General features: G+C 51.8%; 1 protein-coding gene across 12 annotated transcripts in view; it reads left to right on the plus strand.

Moving 5' to 3' along the window:
- Positions 1-20,322, plus strand: part of KCNT1 (potassium sodium-activated channel subfamily T member 1) — an 86,554-nt gene that overhangs the window by 30,067 nt on the left and 36,165 nt on the right. The window contains exon 1 of one of the 12 annotated variants that reach the window (XM_042786768.1): positions 11,858-12,364. The exons of 9 other annotated variants lie outside the window; for them this stretch is intronic. In XM_042786768.1, coding sequence (XP_042642702.1) covers positions 12,216-12,364 — 149 coding nt within the window. In that variant the 5' untranslated portion in view covers positions 11,858-12,215. Of the gene's footprint in view, positions 1-11,857; positions 12,365-20,322 lie in introns of those variants that run through there. 2 more of the 12 variants (XM_042786772.1, XM_042786770.1) reach the window with 2 other exon arrangements.

A 20,322-nucleotide genomic window follows, 5' to 3' on the forward strand; every position in this document is an offset into this window, starting at 1 on the left:
GCTAAGAAATGTTCAGCCTTCCAGGGTTCAGCAATACAAATATTTCTTCTTACAGACGTGTGCAAAACACATTGCGCATGTATGAAGGACGGATGTCTTCCCAATGATGTGAGTTAAAACCCCCCTCCACAGCTATGAAAAAGCTATCAAACGCCAAAGCTTGCTTTCCAACACCCAGGGCCGTGCCCTATACAGCCACGGAGTCCCAGCTGGCAGAGCTGTGCAGCAGGTTAAGCCAAAAAAGTTAATTAAGTAAATCCAAAGCCATCGTTTGCATAGCAAGGCTGTGCTGCCGGAGGAAGTCCTGTACTGCTCCGTAGAGGAGGGAGAATGTCTTCTGCTTTGTTTGCGACGTGCAGGTTTTTCCAAGAGAAGCCGGCGATGCGCGTTGCCCCAGCTTTGGGTGTGAGGGGCAAAATCTGTTCTGCATGCAAGCGCGCTGAAGCAGCGGGCACTAGGCCGGGCATGGCTTTGCCCTGCCGAGGGAAGGCGGTGTTTGTCCCCCCAGGGATTGCTTTGCTGTCGCTGGGTGTCACCCAGCTGCCGAGGGACTGCCCCGCTCCAGAGGGAGCAAGTGAGGGGGATGTGGATCGGGCTTTTAGCGGGACGGAGAAGGCAAAGGGGGGGGGGGGGCGTCCGTCTCGGTTGCAGGGAATTATGAAAGGCTGAGATGAAAGGCATGTCTGAATGAGTCCTGTGCCCTTTTCCAGCATTGTGGGTGCTTTTTTATGTGCTGGTGTGATCCCCCGTTTCCTTTCGAAGGAGGACGATTCACGAGAGGCACAGTGGGTGCTGCTGATCCAGTGTGTGTTACTGAGCGCAGGAGAGCACCGAGATCTGCTCTGGGGCCTGATGGCTGCTTTTCTGGAGCAGCTTTTGAGAGCTGGAACAATTATCCCACCTTCTAAGGCCTTTTTTTCCCTTCTAAGCTGCCCTGCTTCCCACTACCAGATCTTAGGGAGAGAAAGGAGCACAGCTGAACCTGCTGGTGCAGATATCAACACAGTCATGGTATAATTTAATCTTGATCCCATTGAACAACCTTAATGATCAGAGAGTTTCTCACTTGGTTTAATGGACTCTTTTCCAGATGATGAGGCTGCAAGCTCAGACACTTGTTATAAATGTCTGTTTATTAAACAATCTTTCTTCCTAAAAGCTTCTGCCTAGCCAAAATGAATATAAATGGAGAGGATGGTGTTTGTACTTCAGTCTTTAAGGAGAGGCTGTGTAAAAAATTGGAGCCTATTCCTTTTTATTTGTGCATGTTTTTATATGAGAGATGAGAGCAGACCAAGACATTTTTTTTGAAGTGTGCCTTTTACTGTAAATGTATGAGGCAGTTGAGACCCGGCATCCGTGAAATAGCATCTGCTGTCAGACTGACTCCTGGAGAAGATACTCCCTTCCTAGCAGATGATTTGGTCATGGGAGTTGAACCAGAAGCTGACAGGCAGATAAGACCAACGGTGTATAATAACTTGACTTAACATCCCTATCCGTGGCTTTAGTTCAACTTTTGCTCTTGACCAGGCGTGCTCGGCAGAAGGCAGCGCAGCTCTTGCACATGTACACCAGTTCTCATCTTCTTTGAGGAGAGTTTCAGGGTTTTTTGTTTTGTTTTGTTTTGTTTTTTTTTTTAGCAGAAGAGGCCCCTGAAACCTCTTACATCAGGGACATGGTGTTTAACACACTCATCTGCACACCTTACTCCTTTATTTGAGAACACACAAAGTGGGTCAATACCCGACACTGTAAACGACCTTCACCATCGCGTAACTGCTGTGTTGAAGGCTTTTAGGAACACGGGGCTTGTTCGTGGTGGCGGTTTGGATGGCCCAAGCATTACACAAGAAACCTTTCTTTTTCCTTTCAATGTCTTGGTGCTGACTCCTGCTTTTGGCTGAATGTATAAGCAGGGAGACCCTGTTTGTCAGGTCCCCGACGGCACCTGGGCACAGCATGAGCTTTGACTTGGGCATTGCACATCCCCTGGCTGGCAGGAACTCCGAGCTCATGGCAGAACTTTCAGCTACAGCACACTATTGATTGGTAAGCAAATTTTTCTCTTTTGAAGTTAAAATAAGAAACGTACTTGAAGATCAATGGTCTGGTACAACCCCTTGTTCTAGTCCTTCCCACACACCATGATGAGGCTGTCATAGACTCCATGGAGTTCATGCTTCATTTCTGCAGCGTATTGTGAATTTCTCTTTATATGGACTTGCCATTTTCTCTGTCTTATATAATGTATTACAAAATGAACGGTGACAGAAATGGGAAATGTATAGCAAATGGTACCTAGCATGATCCAGTGACCCTGGAGAGGGGAGAAAATTTTATTACCGTGAGACACAGTTGGCAGAGCTGGTGGAAAGCCCCAAAGCCTATGTTTCTCCTTGGAAGATTCATCTTTTTAAAAAAATGAAAAATATCCAAGGAAATTAAGTTTTAAGAGGGTTTTTAGATGCTAAAATTCTCCACATTTGAAGCAGAAACTCTTAGAGACGTTTAAAAAGCAAACACTGCCCTGCAGTTTAACAGATCATTAATTTTAATACTTTAGTAACAAGGTCGCCGCAAAAATGTCACGTAAAAAAAGGCTCAGAGTCCTTTAAAACTGCGAAGTAGGAATCACTTTGGCATTTTGGAAGTCTCTGTGCAACCGCTTCCTGGCGAGCTCTGCCGGGGAGCTCTGCGAGGTGTTTTGCAGCAGCGAGCGAGCTGCCTGTGCCTCCCGGCTCATGAAACCCCGGAGCGCGTCTCTCTCCGGAACGTCACCGGCTCCTGAAGGCACTTTGCTGCTGGGCTGGAAATAGCGAGCGCTCGAAGGGCTCGCCAGAGGCTGCGTGGGGGGGGGGAGGCACAGGGCACCTTTTCAGCCCTTGCTGGCTGTCGCATCCACTGGGAAGAGCTGGGATGAGTCCCCCGGGGAGCTGGGTGTCCCCTGGAGCGGAGCGTTACTGGACGGTGTGCCGCAGGAGCTGGGGGTGAGCACGCTGCTGACGCCCGTCCTGCTGCTGGCTGAGGATGCTCAGAGCATCCCTCTCCTTTCTCCAGGTCTTGGCTCAGCCGTCTGCCGGAGAGCAGGAGGAGAAAGGTCCTGGCCTTGGAGGGGACCCACAGGGCTCCATCTCTTGGGAAGGCTGGAGGGAAGTTAGAGAACTGTCGCGGTAATTACGCCCCGCGAGATGGGTTTATTGCCTCCTCCCAGCCGGCAGCGTGGGTGCGGGGACCTCTCCGTCCCTGCTCCTCCTGCGGGTATGGCGAGCGGTACCCGGGGGTGTTTACAGGGTGTTTCCAGATTCACGGGGGAAAAGCACTGCATAAGTGCTCAGAGTAATAAACATTTATAGCGCAAAGATCATTACAGCTGGGAGGCAACAAATTGCAGCTACTGGCAGCGGAGGGCAGTCACCCAGCCCGCTCGTCCCCGGGAAGCGGCTCCGCCAGCCCCAAGCCCTGTGCCTGGGGGAGCCCAGGAGCCCCCCTTGCTCCTCCTGGCTGGGTTTGGCTCCTGCCCTGCCACCTTCTCTGAGCATCGCTGCCTTCCTCCCTGCTCACCGCATTGCTCTGCCTCCCTGCGCAGAGCCGGGGCTGACTCATGCTCTGGAAAGCGCTGCCCGGCCCCGCCAGTGCAGGCTGCCAGCTCCGCCTGGGTGAGGACCCCGGCGCTGGTCTCATTAAATCTTGGGAAGCAGATAGTGACCCCGTTATGTGCTCACCTGGAAAAGTGACTCAGCCGTGCCTGATTACTTTGCTCTGACTGGAGACTTTTCATGCTTCCCTTGCAGATATATATATTTAGGTTTTACCCAAGGGCTTTTAATTTCCTCGCTGGCTTGAGCAGCTGTGACAGGTGTACAGATACCTTCCCTTTTTCCTCTGTCCATTTTAACCTGTTATCAGCTTTGTTAAGAAGTGGGAACACATTACGAGTCACTGTAAAGCTTCAGGGTCTCATTGCTCTGCTTGTAAGCATGTAAAATGCACTACAGAAACAAGAAACTTGTCGGGAGGCATCGTGGCTTTGTAAGGATATTTGTTCAGCGTCTGCTTGCGTCTGCTCTATTTCTTCTTCCCCCTGCTAAGCAGTCCCAAGTTAACATACTGGGTTTGCAGCTTTCATGTTCGTCGCTGATGAGCCACACTTAGAGAGGTAAAAATGGGTTTGCAAAGGCTGCGATGACAGTTCTGGGATTCAGCGCGCCGGGCTCTTGCGTTGCAGTTACATAATGGCTCTCGCCAACTCTCCGGGTAGTTGGGGAGTTACTTGGTGAAGGGGACCTGCTGTCCCTCCTCTGGGCTGGCCGAGAGGGGACGTGCAAACAAGCCCGTGGGGAGCAGGGCGCAGCCGTGGGGGGACTGGCCGAGCCCCCCGGCAGTCGGTGCTGGGGCTGGCCTGGGTGCTGCTCGTTGCACTGGGTAGAGGGGGAGCTGCCTGGCACCTCTGCCTACAACTGGGCAGTTTCTGAAGTCCTGGATCTGCGAGGGAGATGCTCTCCCCTTGTCTAAACGCTAACGTTTTGAAATTGTTAACATTTGAAATGTTAGCGCAGAGAACTAAGGGAAGAGGAGAGCAATCAAAGGCTCTTCTAGCATCAGACACACTGCCCCTGCTCTGGGCTTGCAGCCTGCCTTCAAGATCTGTATGGATTTTCTTACTTTACATAATTTTTCCATCTCTCTCTGTTAGCCCAGCTCTTCAAAGGCTTCCTTCTGTTTCCAGCTCCTGCTGCTGCTAAATATGCTCTCCTCCGTGCTTTCTAAAATGTCCCTTCTTCCCTGAAACTCCAGGTTTATTAGAGAAGTCTCCCAAACTCTGCTGAGGAGAGGCTGGGCGAGGCAGTGAGCTGCTGCCAGGTGCTGTTGTGTTGCCTGATTCAGCGGCCAAGACTAAATAGGGGAAGCAAGGAATTAAAACGCAGCCAGTTAATTTCTGCCTGTGTCATGCAAATCTTCCAGGTGCCTTGGAGTGTCTGGTGCGGCGCCGGTTGGCCAGAGATTTCCGCAGCTGTGTGATGGTGTTGGTGAATATTGGTGTTCCCCCGCTCCAGGCTCTCTCCTCTTGGGTTTCTTTGGTTTGCTGTGGTGCCCAGCACCCTCAGAAGTGCACTGGGGGATGGAGCTGCCCCCCAAGCCCACCGTGGTGGGAGATGGGACATCAGGGTGATCCTTGGAGATGACACCCTTCCAAAGGTGGACGTGGCTGCATTGGTGGCTTTGTCTGCAGAAGACGTGCTCCAGTGAATTCTCCTGAATGGAGACAGATCTTCAGCACGGCTGTGGCTTTGGCAGTAACCGCGCAGCCCAATTGCCGTCCCAGCCAGCCGCTGTGATGACAGAAATCCCTGCAGTTTGTGAACTTTTCCTGAAATGCTTTTAATGACAGTTTAATAATAACACTTAGTGCTTGGTACAGAGCTTCTCACCCCTGGAACTGAAATGCTTTACCGCAAAGGGTAAGGACCATTATTCCTCATGTTCATAGGAGGGGAATAGCTGGATTTTATTTGTGAGAATAATTATAACAAGTGGAATTAATCAACTTTTCATATGAATGGTGTTGCTTTTTAAAGACAAATGTCAGGAAAGAGTCCTAGATACAAAGGAGAACTCACAGTGGTGTAGATCCATCTGACAGCTTCTTGGGGAACTCGTCAGTGCCTGTGGTGCAAAGGCATTAACCCTGCCAAGGCAGCGTGTGGAGGGAGCAGAAACCAGTGAAAGCAGAGGCAAGATCAGGGCACAGTATTGACTTACTGGTGTCCTAGATCTTGGCGAGCAGGCGCTGCAGAGAGCAGCTGTTGCCCAAACCCCCTGGGTATTGCTCCCTCTGCACTTCGCCTCTCCAGCTGCTCAAAGCCCTGTTGCTTGGGAAGACTCTCCCAGCTTCTGAATGTCCTCTGGGTCTCAGTGTGCTCTGTGCAGTGCATGGAGAAATTCCACTGAAATAATTACTGTTTCTAGTTTCGTAGCTGGAGGGCTCAAGGAGGCCATTACCTCTTACAAGTTCTTGCAAAGTCACTGAGGGTTGGGCTTTTCCCCCTCCTTCTCTGTCCTGCTCTACATCCCTCTCTTGCACCTTGGCCCTCTTCAGACTGCAGGCTTTCAGGGGAAAAGGGCCGGGTTCTTGTGCTGAGCCCAGCGAAATGGAGGCTTGTTTTGGCTGGGACCTCTTGGTGTGACAGTAATGCCCATGGTGAATAATAACGCCTCTGCGCACCATGAACGCAGGTGGGAGAGTCGCCGAGATGCTTTCTTATGTCACTGCCCTGCTGCCTACAGCCCATTACTGACTCTGTCTGTGGAGATGCCAAGACATGGATTCGCTTCAAAGAAAACTGAAGTCCTGGGAAATCCTCCCATTACCTTTGGCAATCTGCTGCTGAGGGCCTCTGCTCGCAGGCGCCGCAGGAGACGGGAAGGCAGGAGCTGCGCTCTATCAGATACAGAACGCAACGGAACTGTGTTTGCAAGTACTTTGAATTGCAAAGTGCTGTTATGGACTTGCCTGGCCCTAGCCTGGCGTGGAGTAGTGATCAGACAGCACCAAGCACCTGCCTGCTCGGGGCATCCACGTCTCTCGTGGGGAGCAGCTGCTGGGAAGCCCCAGGTCACCTGGATGCACATCGCTGTGAACAGCAGGTAGGAGTCACCATCCATCCCTGGCTTTCCGCCAGCCCCTTCAGGAAGGATTTGATCATCGGTGTCTTTTAAACCCTGGTTTTCATTGCACAGCTTCTCTCCGAGAAGGATCTGCTGGCTCTCCACAGGAGCTGAGTGCTGAGATCCTGCTCCCATGACGGTGGCCACGTGCCAGAGCGGACCTTCCTCTTCAGGCTAATGGAAAGAAGAGGGAGACAACATTTAAAATTTACTCTGGATCAATGCAAACAGCATTTTCTAAGCACTTTTATTAACAAATACGTACGTCCTTGCTGTCCAGAGAGGATTCTCAAGCATCTTCTGTATATGCTAATACCTCTGCGATCTGAAGTAATCCACATCTTGGTACCATATTTTTGACTGTAAGAGGAAATGACATTCTTTGGACTCAACCCTTTCATTATCTGCAACTCCACGTGCTGATCAATATTTAAAAATATGGGCAGAAGGACCTGTCTTGTTAGGAAAAGAGTTACTTGGGCCACTCTTGTGCATGGTGTGTTGTTCAGGAGAGCAGGCGAAGGGTTCTTGGGGGTCTCTGCGTGTGTCTGTGCTCCCACCATGTCCCTATGTGGAGGAGCAGCACTGACACCCCACAGGGATGGAAGGGCCTAGTCCTATTCAAAGGAGGATGAAGCACCAACATTTTTAATTTTTTTTTTTTTGCCAAATTTATTATTTTACTGAAACAATTGTCAGAGGAAAAAATATTCTAGTGAGGAAGAAGCAGCTTCGTCTTCTGTGATTTTAACTTCCCAGGGTAAAAGAGAACAATTAGTCAACAGAAAAAAAAAAAAAGGAAATCTTTACATTTCCTCAAAAATACTGACATTTCCAGCCAACTCTGTTGAAGGGAGGTGCTTCTGGTGCCTAAACAGTGCTGCTTGATGCAGCTCAGTGGTAGCCTGGTTGTCGGAGCCTCGCGCCGGGGCGTGGAGTTGTTTTTGCAGGGCTGTGCATGAGCCTTGGCAACCTCACAACATTGGCAGCTTTTGAAAAGCTATTTTGCAAAATGCCTGGTGACAATGTAGGGCATTCCCTGGCGACTAAAGGGCAAAACGGGTGCGTGTGCAATTCTTGAAAAACACTTAAGCAAATGGCTGGGCCAGAGAGGTTTGCAACATTTGTCGAAGTATTAGTAGTGCTCTAAAGTTTACCGAGCCATTAATGTCATGCTATTACATTTGCAGGGATTTTGAAATATAGGAAGTGTTTGTGGTGGTAATAAAATTGCGTGGGACCTTGTTTTTCCTTGGAGTCATTAAATAAAGGGGGGTCAGGGCTGCCCTGCAAAGGCAGCAGGAGCAGCCCGCGGAGGGGCCGTGCAGGGCTCTGCTCCTCGGGAGCCGGGTGATAGCCCGAGCACAAAAGTGATTGTCCTGGAGCAGCTTGGCAGTGGGCACACAGAACCAGGGGGTTTGCTAGGGAGATAACAATGAGCCTTAATGACTTTTCAGCTCAGGGTCCGTTGAATTACTGCTTTATTTGTATGAACGTAGCCCCTCCTGTAGAGCAGCAGCTCTGCCGTGGCTGATAAAGCCTCTTGTGAGATGCTGACATGGTCATGAGCACAGACGTTTTCTAGCAAAGCATGCTCTCCTGCACAAGTTACTTTTTGTGGCTTTGGAAGTATCTTTCCATAGTCGATGCCTTTCAGGGTGACTTTTCAAGATTTTTAAATATATTAATCTGGCTTTTCTTACAGAAGGCTTTCCACGCTAGCACTTTTGGGTTGTATCTCAATGTAATAGAGATTTGTGTGCCAGAAGAACATGAAAAAAATGCAACTGCTTCCTAATTCATCAACTAGTTATAAGGGACTAGGTCCTGCTTTATTAATAAGCTGAATAGGTGCGTAAAAGGAGTTTTGGCAGTTGGGACTGAAAGCTACCTGGATAAAAGGAGAATATTTAACAATGCAGTTGCTGTGGATTCAGTTAAGACTAATGAAAAATCGACGTCTTTCTAAATCTTGTTTTCAGAAATATTATTACCGCTGCAACTGCTGCTCAGCAATTCCCAGCCATCTCTCCAGCCCCCAGCACAGCAGTGGTCTCTGCATGGTGCAGATGTTGAAATGAGAAATCAGCACTTTGTAATGGGCTCTCAAACTAAAATTAAACATCAATTTCCTGGCTTCCAGTCAGATGGTTGGCATTCAGTTAGCTGGGCAAATATTGCTGGACCAGAGGAATTCTTCGGACTTTGACATTACTGAGGTTGTGTTTTGCTGATTTTCACTCCTGGATTCCCTTGGAGAACGCGCTGTATGAACATGGGGTTTGATGTGTGGCTCTCCCCGTGTACCATGGGTGGAAACACAGGCAGCGTGTCCCTGCAGAGCAGACCTGTGGAGCTGTACTCCAGGTTGCATTTACAGCCACGGCTCTTTCTCCGGGCGTGCAGTTTCCCACCAAGAACGAGCGTTCTGGATGTACTGGGTGATGCATTTTGCCTGTCGCATCATCTGAGTTCAGGGTAAGCGTTTAGCAGCCGTGAACGGGCATTGCCAGCACAAGGGACCTGCAATTAGTCTTAAATGTCTTCTCCTGAGTAACAGCCCTTCACTTGCTGGGTTACAGGAAAGTGGCTTTATCCATTCAGTGTGGCCCTTCACCCTCTGACACACAGCGACGTACTCCACCAACAACCCAGTGCTCAAGGGCTTTTATTTTTCCTTTTTTCTCATCAGTGCCCTGGCTTCCCGTCTCCCAGCCGAGAACACCAGGACACTTTTCCTGCAGTGCTGGTGGCTCAGTGACCCCGACAGCTCTGAGTTGCCTTTGCTCCGAGTTCCTGCTTTACTACTTCTCCTTCAGCTGCTCTTAGTGACACGGCAGCGCTCGGTGACTGGGAGGTGGCTTGGGGGGGGAGAGATGCTGCTGGGGCTGTAGGTCCTTTGGTGAAGTGTGGAACACATTGCATTGCCTGAAAGAGGAATATTTTTTCTGACTAAATGTCAGCAGAGGAACTGCTTCAGCAGCCCAATGCAGCTCTGAGCAGTCTGAGAAGCTCTGTGGGATTATCCAGCCATGGAGAGGTTCTCCTCAGCATCGGGCAACCTCATTTCTCCCTTGGAAGGGAAATGGCCATTCAAACCAGCAGCCTTGTTTGCAGTTGCTCGTGACCCTACGTTGGATCACTCCCCTCTCTTCTGGTTTTCAGATCTTGGTTTGTGTTGAAGTGCTTAACAGAAATAGGCGTCTTCATGTAGAGGCTCCCTACAGGTGGGAACTGAATTTCTCAAGGCTACAGCAAAAGTATGAAGGGAGACTTTCCATTTTCTGTTAAAATTCCCGAGGTCTTTCCCTAATACGTCTTTTGTTCAGTGCTGCTGCTTGATGGCATTAGTGCTGAGATTACAATTTAAGCATAAAACGCTTTTCACATCTAATCTCAATCTTGAAATTAATGTTCTTCTGGAATTAGGAATACACTACAATGTAGAGTTTGCAAATAGCTCCCTAAAAGAGACACATGATTTCCCCAGTCCCAGGGGCTCCTCTGGTCCAGGAGGATTCATCAGGCCCTGAGCTGGGCACAGTCCAGTCCAGAGGGCTAAAAGCAGGAATTATATTTGGGGCTTGAGAACAACACTCTGAAGTAAACAGATATGGAGCAGTAAGTTGAAGGTGAGGCTGAAGCAAACCATGAAGCAGAAAGGAATTACTCTGTTAGAAAATGAATGCATTGAGCTAATGAATCATTTTGAGGCGAAAGCAGAAATTAAATGTATGCTGAAAGCTGGCACGTTAGTAAATGGGCTGTGGGTTTTTAACCATTTTACATTTCAAAGTCCTGATATAAAGTATGTCTTATGGTGAAATCCCATTAAGAAATAATGCTCTGAGTAGGGAAATAAGGGTTTGGTTAACAGGAAACTGGCTTCTCCTCCCAGAGCAACCAGGGACTGCCTTTGTGTCATGGGGTAAATCAGGGTTTGGTATGGACCTTAGGGGAATAACAGCGAGCAGAGCTTGTGCCTGACAGCTCACTGATGAGGGAGAGGACTGGCTTTTTTTGCCCAGGATGGTGGTGCTGGGTGCTCCGGCAGCCTGGCGGGCGTGGAAGGGTGCGGTGTGGCGAGGGCACGCAGCTGGTGCCAGAGGAAAATGTCATTTTTTTGTTCTGAAAGCTGAAGTGCTTTGCATCCCAGATTTCCTATTTCAGGGCGGCTTTTGCCCTTACCTCAACGACAGCCCTCACCCAGCTGTCCTTTCCCAGGCTCTGGGAAGACCATACGCTGAGTCTTTGTATATTACGTTCATTTTAAAGAAATCCTGTGGTGGAGTTTAATTATTTGCATTGGCTTTTCACGTCATGATGTCTCTCTGGTGATCAGTGAGTAAATTTATTTAAAGCGTGCAGTGGGACAGCGGTGGTGTGCAGTTGGGGCGGTGTCGGCACGTCATGGGGTGATGTTGGCCTCTCATGGGGTGATATTAGAATGCTGTGGGGTGGTGGTGGCGTGCCATGGGGTGATGTTGGCATGCTGTGGGGACGTGCCGTGGGGTGGTGTTGGGCCACCCCCCGTACGCGGTGGTGAGCCCTGTGCCCTGGGGTGGCAGCTCCAGCCCAGCGCGCTGTGGAACCCTCGTGATCCCCTTGAAGATGCTCCACGTTGAGGGCTGCCATCAAGCACGAGCAGGAGCAGCTCGGGACTGGTGGCAGCCCCAGAAGAGGGTGGGATGGACAACCCCGACCTTTCCAGTCCCACCTGTGCACTGGGGGGACTCACGGGTTTATCGGGACTCCCCTGTCCGCAGTGAATTCCATTTTCTGATCGACTTCTTGAGAAATCGATGCCAAACGCACTGAAGGAGCAGCAGCTTCTGTCCTCACCTGAAGAGGGAAAGGCGCGTTGTTCCGGGATGGGTAGCGTGCACCTCTCCAGGTGCTGTTTTAGCCTGGCCAGGTGAGCAGGGACCGAGCCCCTGCAGCTGACAGCATCCCCCGGGGAAGCAGCAGCGAGTTCTTCCCTGCTCTGCTCGCAGCGGGTGTGTTTAGGAGGGGACTTCGCTCCGCTGCTTTGTGTCTGCGAGCCGCGCACGCTGAGGCTATTCCCTGGCACGCAGTCCATACGCTGCTCCTTACACAGAGGAATAAGATAAAACAGCTCCCTCCCCCTCACGTTGCTACTGAAAAACAGGGATGGGGGAAAAATAATCCTTCAGCCAACTGCCCTGCTTGTGGTGATAAGAGCAATGCGATCATTTTTTTTTTTTAAGGAGGCGGTCAAGGCAATTACATTATTTTGCTAAACAAAGCCGTTTCCGAGATTTCTGCATTGTGGATGCTTTCTCCGTCGTTTTGCACCAAATTCGTTGCAGCAGCAAGGCCAGAGAGTTTGCCTTGACTCCCCTCACTACCAAAATAAATGTACAGGGCAGGATTGTTCCACTGAGCAGCCCCGAATGGGGAGAGAGAAGAAGGAAAGAGGTGGTACGTGCCGACAGCTCTAAACTGAATGCGGTGCGGGTTGCTATGTATGAGAGAGTTCAGGGGGGAAAGAGGAGGAAGTCGGAGGAGCAGCCAAAGCTCGCAGGATGGCGAGAGCCAAGCTGAAGAATTCCCCTTCAGAGAGCAATTCCCATGTCAAAACTGTCCCACCAGCGACGACAGAAGATGTCCATGGGGTGAGCCCCTTGCTGCCGGCTCGGAGGATGGGATCCTTGGGGAGCGACGTCGGACAAAGGTATTGCAGGACTGCAGTGATGCATGGGGCTTCGGGGGTGTGTGGGGGGGGGGGCAGCAGCTTTTATCTTTTAAATGAGGGGGAAAGGATTAGTGCCACCACGGACTGGAGGGGTGGCAGATGAAATCCTTCTGATAGCCGTGTGAAAGAGCCACACCAGCTCCAAAGTTGTATTATGAAATAGGGAGCTGGAGCAGGAGAAAGCTAGTTCTTTTAAATTTTTTATAAGTGCTTCTTGTCTTTTTATACGCCAAAAGCATGTCTGAATGGCAGCCCTGAGATTGCGGGGCTGCCACACAACACTGAACTTGCATTGTGCCTTATCTGTGCAATATAAGACTGAAGCTTATTTACACTGCTAACGCCACAGTGTGCACTGTACATAAGCACCATGTTTGTGTGGAAGAAGAGATGCTCAGTCCCCCATCTGAGGGATAATTTATTTGTAACTGCAATTAAAAAAAAAAAAAAAAAAGAAGCTACCATATAAAATGCTGCAGCCTCTTTCTGCAAGCACACAGCTGATGTGTACAGAAAGAAAGGAGCTGTTTTTCAGGAGAAGGAAAACGCTTTACATTGCACTTGAATTACAGCGTTTCAGAAGAAGCCAGGTCCCCTAGTTATGATGAGGACGCATATTCTTGTTCCTTGTTCTGCATATTCAGTTCTTGTTCTGTTCATTCCATTTTCTGTTTCATTTTTTTTCCCCATCCATTCAGCCTTTCAGCCCATCCATGCTGTCTTCCTTCTTGGCAAAAATTGCCTCACCTGTGATTGTGTACTGTATATCTTCTAGGATGTAATTTGGTGCTGTTTCTAGCTCTGGTTTCCCGTGCAAATTAGCACTGTAGGAAATCTTCTGTTCCCAGTGAATTTTACTTGTTTGGCTGTCGAGCGGAAGGAATTAACCAGCTCAGCTCCAGTATCTTGGTGTATCTCACTGGTGGGCTGGGGGGGAAGACGGCAGGGAGCCAGGATTAGCAGACGTGGTGCCCCCCGGGGAAGCCGGGGAGGTGTGTGTGTGGGGGGGGGTTGTGCTGTGGGGGGCATCGGCGGGGTCGTTCCCCCCGTGCCGAGCTGCGCCGGGCACACGCTTTAGTCGCCGGGTCCGGGAGACAGAGTCCTGGTGTGGTTGTGGAACTGAGAGTGCGCGACTCGGCCTGATGTGTGCTGTGTCAGCAGTCCGGGCGGCACCGGTGCCGCTTCTCTAGGGAGGAGGCACTTGGGTCTTGTGGGTCCTTGTCTTCTGGCTGTGGGAGGCAAGGGCTTACGGACGGGGAAAGCTGCGAAGGGGGCATCGTCTGGGTGCTTTGGAACTCAATCCCTGGAGGTTGTGTGGCCTCAGCATTGTTTGGACAGGCGATCTGTATCTGCTCCCGGTGTCGATCAGACTGCTTTCGCTCTGTTTTCCTGTCTTACGTTCACTGCTTCAAAGAGACGTTAAAGGTTGACCTGTTCTGGGGTACCTACGTCTCTGAAGGCATGTCCTGAACATCACTGTTGGCGAAGCCGTTGGAGGGAGCTTGCTTCCTTCCCTGTGCCCTTTCAGGTACTGTTGATGTACCCCTCATAGCAGCGCCAGGATGCTCACATCCAGATGCACTGGGGCTAGAAGATGACTCCGACTTGCGGCTGGGGGACTCTTACAGACTCGTCCCAACCACTGCTATCCAGCGGTGCTTAAACACCCAGGAGGGGCTTCTCCTCTCTGGTTCTCAGAGACTTGGTGGGTTCCTGTCCAGGACCAGGGAGCCAAACCTTCATCCCAGGGCTGACTCTCCTTGTATCTTGGGGGGGAGCATGGCACAAAGGAGGAGTGCTGCAAGACAGTGGATCTGGGGGGGCAGGAGGCAGCAATTCCAAAAATTGCATAGCTACAGTGTTTTAGTGGACGTTTGCCAGAAGGCCAAGTGTGCAGAGCACACCAGGGTGCCTCCGGGCTTTATAAAAGAACCCAATTCCCAGGGTTTCTCTGGAAATTCATGTGTTTTGCTGCAGTCTTCTTGTAAGATGCTGCCAAGAGGTAGGGAAGTTGATGGCAACACTTCTACACGCCTCTGGCAGCGGGCCGAGCCCTGCGAGCTGCTTCTTGCAGTGTCTGAATTCCCGACTGCCGGGCTTTCCTTCTCCTCTGTGCGCTGCTTCTCGACGATTGAGTTGGCAATTAAGATTGAGATTTGTGCACTTCTCTTTCGCTGTGTGTGCAAGCAACAATGGCAGGAAGATTGCTTCGGAAATGATGAATAGCGGGTTTGAGATGCTTTGTCTCCTCCAAAGCCAGACACAGGCAGCATTATCAAGTTAGCAGTGGGAATTGTTATTGGGAGTTGGGAGTGAAATTACCAGGTGATGGTGGAAGAAGATGTTGTGTTACAGGATATTCTCAGGGATACAAATGAATTCTTTGGATGACTGAAGCCAATGAAGTTTATTCTCACCTACTTTATTTACCTCCTTACTCTGTCTCTTAGTCATTTCAGCATCTCAAAGCTTTTAGGGGTTCTCAGTCAAAACAGGAGGAAAGGATTTGAGTTTGTGTGAAGACAAATCACTCCACAGCCGTGTGTTATTCCACACTTGGAGGCAAAAGGGGGAATTCAGGGCTGGCCCTGGGCATCCAGGACAGGGATGCTTTCCTGTGGGTGGAGAGCTGCAGAGGTGATGAGACCAGCCCAGGCTGCTTGTGTGGAAGTGGCTGCCTCTGAAGATGCTTGGAGCTGCATCAGGGGCTGCTCTGAGCAGGGGATGCAACCAGAGCTTCAGGGTGGGCAGGTTCTGCTGCCAGAGCTGCTGCCTGGGCACTGAAACTCTCCCGGCACGTAGCAATCATGCAGCTGAAGCAAGCTGTGGAAGGTTGAGTCTTTCCCCAGGAGCTGGGATTTTCCTGAGGCAGGTTGGTCCCGGATGATTTGTGTCAGGAAGGGAATTTGAAAGGGAAAGGTGTGATAGGGAACAAAGCCACAGAAAAGCCAAATGCTGTGCTGCGCTCTCCGTTGGGCGGCTGTGTTTGGGAGGAAGCTGCTGGCAGGTATGAGGACATGTAAATGTCTGTGTTTGGATCCCATTTCATGGGCTGGTGATCTCTGTAATACCGGAGGTGTGGGTTTGAAAACACAAACAAACATTTTTACAAGATAACCGTGTCCTGTTTATGCAGCTCTGCTGGAAGTAGGGGAAGCTCTGACTGCTGCCCGTCCTGGGGCACAGTGATACTCTTCAGGGATTGCAAACATACCCTTAAGGTATGTGGTTTTGAAGTTCTGCCCTAAGCCCTGGGAGGGCCAGGGGCTGGCAGTGCTGCGTGTCCCCTCCTTGCTCTGCATTTCCACCCTCACCTCTTTGAGTTGCGTTTGCGGAGCTGACGAGAGCTGAAATCTGAACTGCTGAGGTTCAGGGAAGAAAATTAGCATTGCAGAAGAGTTGAAGTTGGAGAGGCCCTTTGGAAGGCTCTGGTCCAAGCCCTTCTCAAAGCTGGACTAGCTTTAAAGTTGTCTCAGCTGGCTCAGGACCAGCCCTGCTGAGTTTTGAACATCTCCCAGCTTCTCTGGGTGCCTGGTTCAGGGCTTGATCACTCTCAGGATGAATAATTTTTCCTTTGCTGCATCTTGTACTTGTTCCCTCTTGTCCCTTTACTGCATGCATCCAAGAGGAGGCCGACTACACCTTGCCCATCAGGTAGCTGAGGGCAGCAATTAGATCCTTCCCTCCCTTTCTCTCCTGCAGGCTGCACAGCCCCACCTCCCGCAGCCTTGCCTCATCTCTTGGTTTGAGATATTTTTGGCAGGAATAAATGGGACTTTGGTTCAGCCATGTTACTGTCAACATGGTGGCTCAGTGGGAAATAGCAGCACTCTGTGAGGGCGAGTTTAGTGCAACATTTCTTGGAGGTAGTGCGCTTTGGAGAGTGAGGAAGTCACCCAAATGTGTCTGAAAATGTAATTTCTGACCAATCAATGTTTGTTCCCCCAAGGGGCAGCCAGGCGTTAACAAGCAGGTCATGCTAAATGTGTTTTCATCGCCTGACACGTGCACACAAGCAGACCAGTGGAAAGATCCAGTCTGGCCAATGAAACCATCACAGCCACTGTGTTCTTGCAGCCAGGTTTCCCAGTGATGGTTTCTGTAGCAGGTCACAGCAGCAAGTGCCTGGCTGCAATTTCCCTCGTCGCTGAGCCTTTGCTGGGCAGTGCTGCTGAATTCCCTCCCAGGGGACAAGAAGTCAACAGCTCAAGAGCTAATTTATTAATTTTAACATTTCTTTAGCAAAAGCTTTTTCCAACAAAGAGCTTTTGGAGACGTATATCTGGCTTCAGAGAACAGCATATGCTGGTTTGCCACTTTAGCTTTTGGTGAGGTGTTTTTGTGCAGGAGAAACGCTGTGGCAGGGACTTCCCTGAGTGGGGTTTGCCCACCCCTGCTCCTGCCAACACGCACGGTTCAGCCTCGATTCTTCTGCCACTACTCTCTTGGCTTATATCAGAGTTTATATCAGAAATCTGAGAAATGCTGAGGCCAGGGGCGTTGGGATGGTTTGGTTCTGGGAGGATTTCTGTGTCTGTGCCAGACCTAGTTCCTGCACTTCCCTCTGAGCCGGGACAGTCTGTGCTGCTTTGTGAAGGCGACGCTGCTGTGTGTCCCCGGGACGGGCAGGGGCCCTGTGGGACCCTCCATGGAGAAAACCTGAAATCTAGAGCCCGGATGGTCCAGAGGGTTTTGCTTACAAAGCGCTTTGGCCTTGACCCGCTTCCCCTCTGGCTGGGCTGGGGCCGTATTTCTGGCAAGGGGTATCTGCACAGAGAGCACCGGGCTCGCCGTGCCGCGCGGCTGTTTGCTGACGGGGTGTTGATGCCCTGTGATGGTCGCCCAGACTGGAGGGCGGCATCTCAGAGCCTTCTCCTGGCAGTAACCAAACCGCGGGCTGGTTTCGGAGCTGGGGTCCAACCACCCAGCTTGCCTGTGGGTCCCTGCCCAGCATCCCCGTGGGAAAGTGCCCGCCGAGCATCACCTCTCCTCACAGCTTTGGGCGTAGTTTCCTTGGGTTGTTTTTCCAGGCACTGTCATACAGCTCTCTGTTGGGTGGCACCGCTCACGTACCATTTAACCTGGGCATTTCTTTCCCGCGTAGCAGCGGGCGTGAGCATGTTTGCAGTGTAGGACCACTCCAAAAACTGGGGCAGGGTGCTTGGTTGCTGCACTCCATTATAAGGGCAACGGGCAAATGCACTGCTTGATCCCGATGAACAGGAAATGATCCCAGATCCCGGCAGCCGGCACAGCGAGCTGACGGCTGGCATCCTTCGTGCTAAACGGAGCCGTTGGTAAACAGAGCCAGCAATTTCATCCTGGGCTGTGGCGTGGGGGGCTTGAGCCCGGCTGTGTCTTGTGCTCATCCTGGATCTGCGCTGGAACAGCCTCCGAGCTCTGCTCATCCTCCCTGTTTTGTACCCACTCCCCTGCGTGGGGACAAGACCCACACCACCGCGTCCCGGCCAGGGCTCAGCTCTGAGCTCCCTCTCTGCAGGTTTTGGATGTGTTTCGGTGGCCGGCCCCGTGTTCGTGCTCCCCATCCCTCAAACCCCTGACCCCAGGCACACTCCGGCAGAAAGCTCTTGCACCCCGCTGGGCGCGGGGCGATGCTCACCCCTGAGCTGGCAGCGCTGCAGCCGGGCGCCTGAGGGGAACAGGCTGAGTTTTGGAAGCGCTGAGCATTCCTCCCACGGCTGCTGGTGTAGACGCCAGCGCCGCTGAAAATCTCAGTGCCCTATTTAGGCGCTGACATGCAGACGAGGCGCCTAACCTAGGGATGCCTGCACTCGAAACGAGCGCTTGGGCTCTTGCTCTGTTTCTTTGAGGTCCCCCATTCCCATCAGGGCGTGGGGATTAGCACTTTCCTCCTCCGGTGGAAGCTCCCCTGCCTGCGGTGAGAGCGGGGTGCCAGCCATGGCTGTGCCTCTGCGTGGGCACAAGCTGCCGTCGGGGTCGTGCGGGACCGTGGCCTCGCATCCCACCTCCGAGCTGGCGCACAGTCCTTCCTCTGCAAGGCTCAGCCGCTTGACGGGACCGCAGGAACTTGTTTAGCTCGTTAGCCAAAGGCAGGAGGGGTGCTTTAGAGCTGCCTCAGCACCTGTAAGGCCTTTTTTGCCCAGTGGGCAGAGCCCAGTGCCCAGGCCTTGGCAGCTCCTGCCTCTCTGGGAGAGCCTAAACTTTCTGGAAGGTAATTGCAGGCAGTGCCAGGAGCTGCTGGGCATTGGGCTGGGAGCGGCTCGTCTGGCTGGAGCGGGCAACACTGCGATTTTGGCACCGCGCCTCATTTGCTTCTAAAGTTTTAGTTGCAGTGTAGGTTTCGCAGAGGGGCGCCAAGAAAAAAAATCTACCTCCGGGGTGGAAACAAGAGCCCCTCGAAGTGCCGCTGGGTGGGGAGGAGGCTGCTGCGCTCGCGTCCGCTGCCGGTGGCGGGAGGGTTTGTTCGTGTGGCCGCTGCTCCAGCCACCGGGCAGCTGTCAGCAGCGGGTGCCCGGAGCCCTCGGTGGCTTTTTGGGGTGCCCCCAGCTTGCCAAGCTTCCTCGAGAGCGGGGGGTACTGGGGGCTGGGGTCCCCCCTGCCCCATCCCGCAGCCGGGGAGCTGGGCTGCCCTTCCCCGGCGCTGAGCATGCCCTCCCCTCTCGCACGTGTTTGCAAGCAGGACGCGTGCATTTTCCTCTCCCTTTCCCTTTCCTCTCGCTTGTTCCTTCTCCCCCTCTTTACTTTCTTTTTTCGTCTCCTCCCATCTGTCCCTCTCACATCGGGCTATTTCTGGGGGATGAGTTTCTCACTGTCAATATGGTAGGAACCATGGTGCATCTGATGTCTTAGGGGGATGAACATCGCTTCGGGAAGTCTCCCCAAGCAGTTGCATTGCTCAGTTCATCTTAACCTCTCTGCCTTGCCCCTGTCTTGGAGGCATTCTGAGGCCGGGGGCTAAAGGGCACTAAATCTGACAACTCTCTCCTCCAGATCTGAGATGGAGTCAAAACACTGGTCTCGAAACGCCTCTGAGCCTTGCAAGTGGTTATTAAGCAGCCTGAAGCTGAGTGTGGCGTTGGCAGGTCATTACTCGTGTCTTTGTAACTTCCAGGGGTTTTAAGTCAAGGCATGCTTTTATTATTATTTTTTGCTTGGAAATGACGGCTGTAAATTGAATAGGAACTGCATGACCAGAAATGAATTTTTAATACTCTTCATTTACCAAAATACCTCCTAGGAAAATCAGAAGGCAGTGGCGAAGGCGCGGAGCTGGCAGGGAGTTTGCTGGGAGGGAGTGGATCTCTCTGCGAGCTCAGCTGAGCTGCTGCTGTGCATTGCTGCTCTCTCCTCCGTCTGAGCATCTTCAACCACTTTCAACGCAGGGCGAGTGTTTATCTGCAAATTATCTGCATGAGATGGGTGAGCTGAATGCCACCCAGATCCTGCAGTGCCCTGGCAGAGCTGGGAGGAGAGCTGGGGCTCGGGGCCGGCCGCCTTCCCCTCCCTGGAGTGGAGGGACCTGAATCTTTGGGGGAGCAGGGCCCAGGGAGTGCTGCCTGCACCCCTGCCCAGCCCGAGGGAGGAGATCTACCTTTACTGGGGTGTGCTGGAGCCGGAGCTGGAGCTGGGGAGACAGGAGGGGGTGAAAAGGTGGCTGCTCAGCCGAGGAGCTGCTGCACAGCGTGGGTAGGCAGGTGGTTGCTCTCTCTTGTACATAAGCAAGGTGTATGAGCGGCTTTTGTTCTAAGAATAAATACGCCATTGTCTCTTCTCCTTCTAATAAAACCTTTCCATTTTATAAAGGGCTGCAGCTTCAAACGCGAGGGCAGACCTGCCGCTGTAGCAGCAAAGTTTCTTCCCCCCTCTGCTCCTCTCCTTTCCCTCGTCCTTCCCTGCTCTGCCCCTCTCCCGGGAGGTGCCGCTTGTGCCAGCCGGGAGCTCGGCATCGCGGTTTA

This window comes from Tyto alba, unplaced genomic scaffold (genome assembly GCF_018691265.1).
Source record: "Tyto alba isolate M040663 unplaced genomic scaffold, T.alba_DEE_v4.0 Super-Scaffold_11, whole genome shotgun sequence".
NCBI lineage: Eukaryota > Metazoa > Chordata > Aves > Strigiformes > Tytonidae > Tyto > Tyto alba.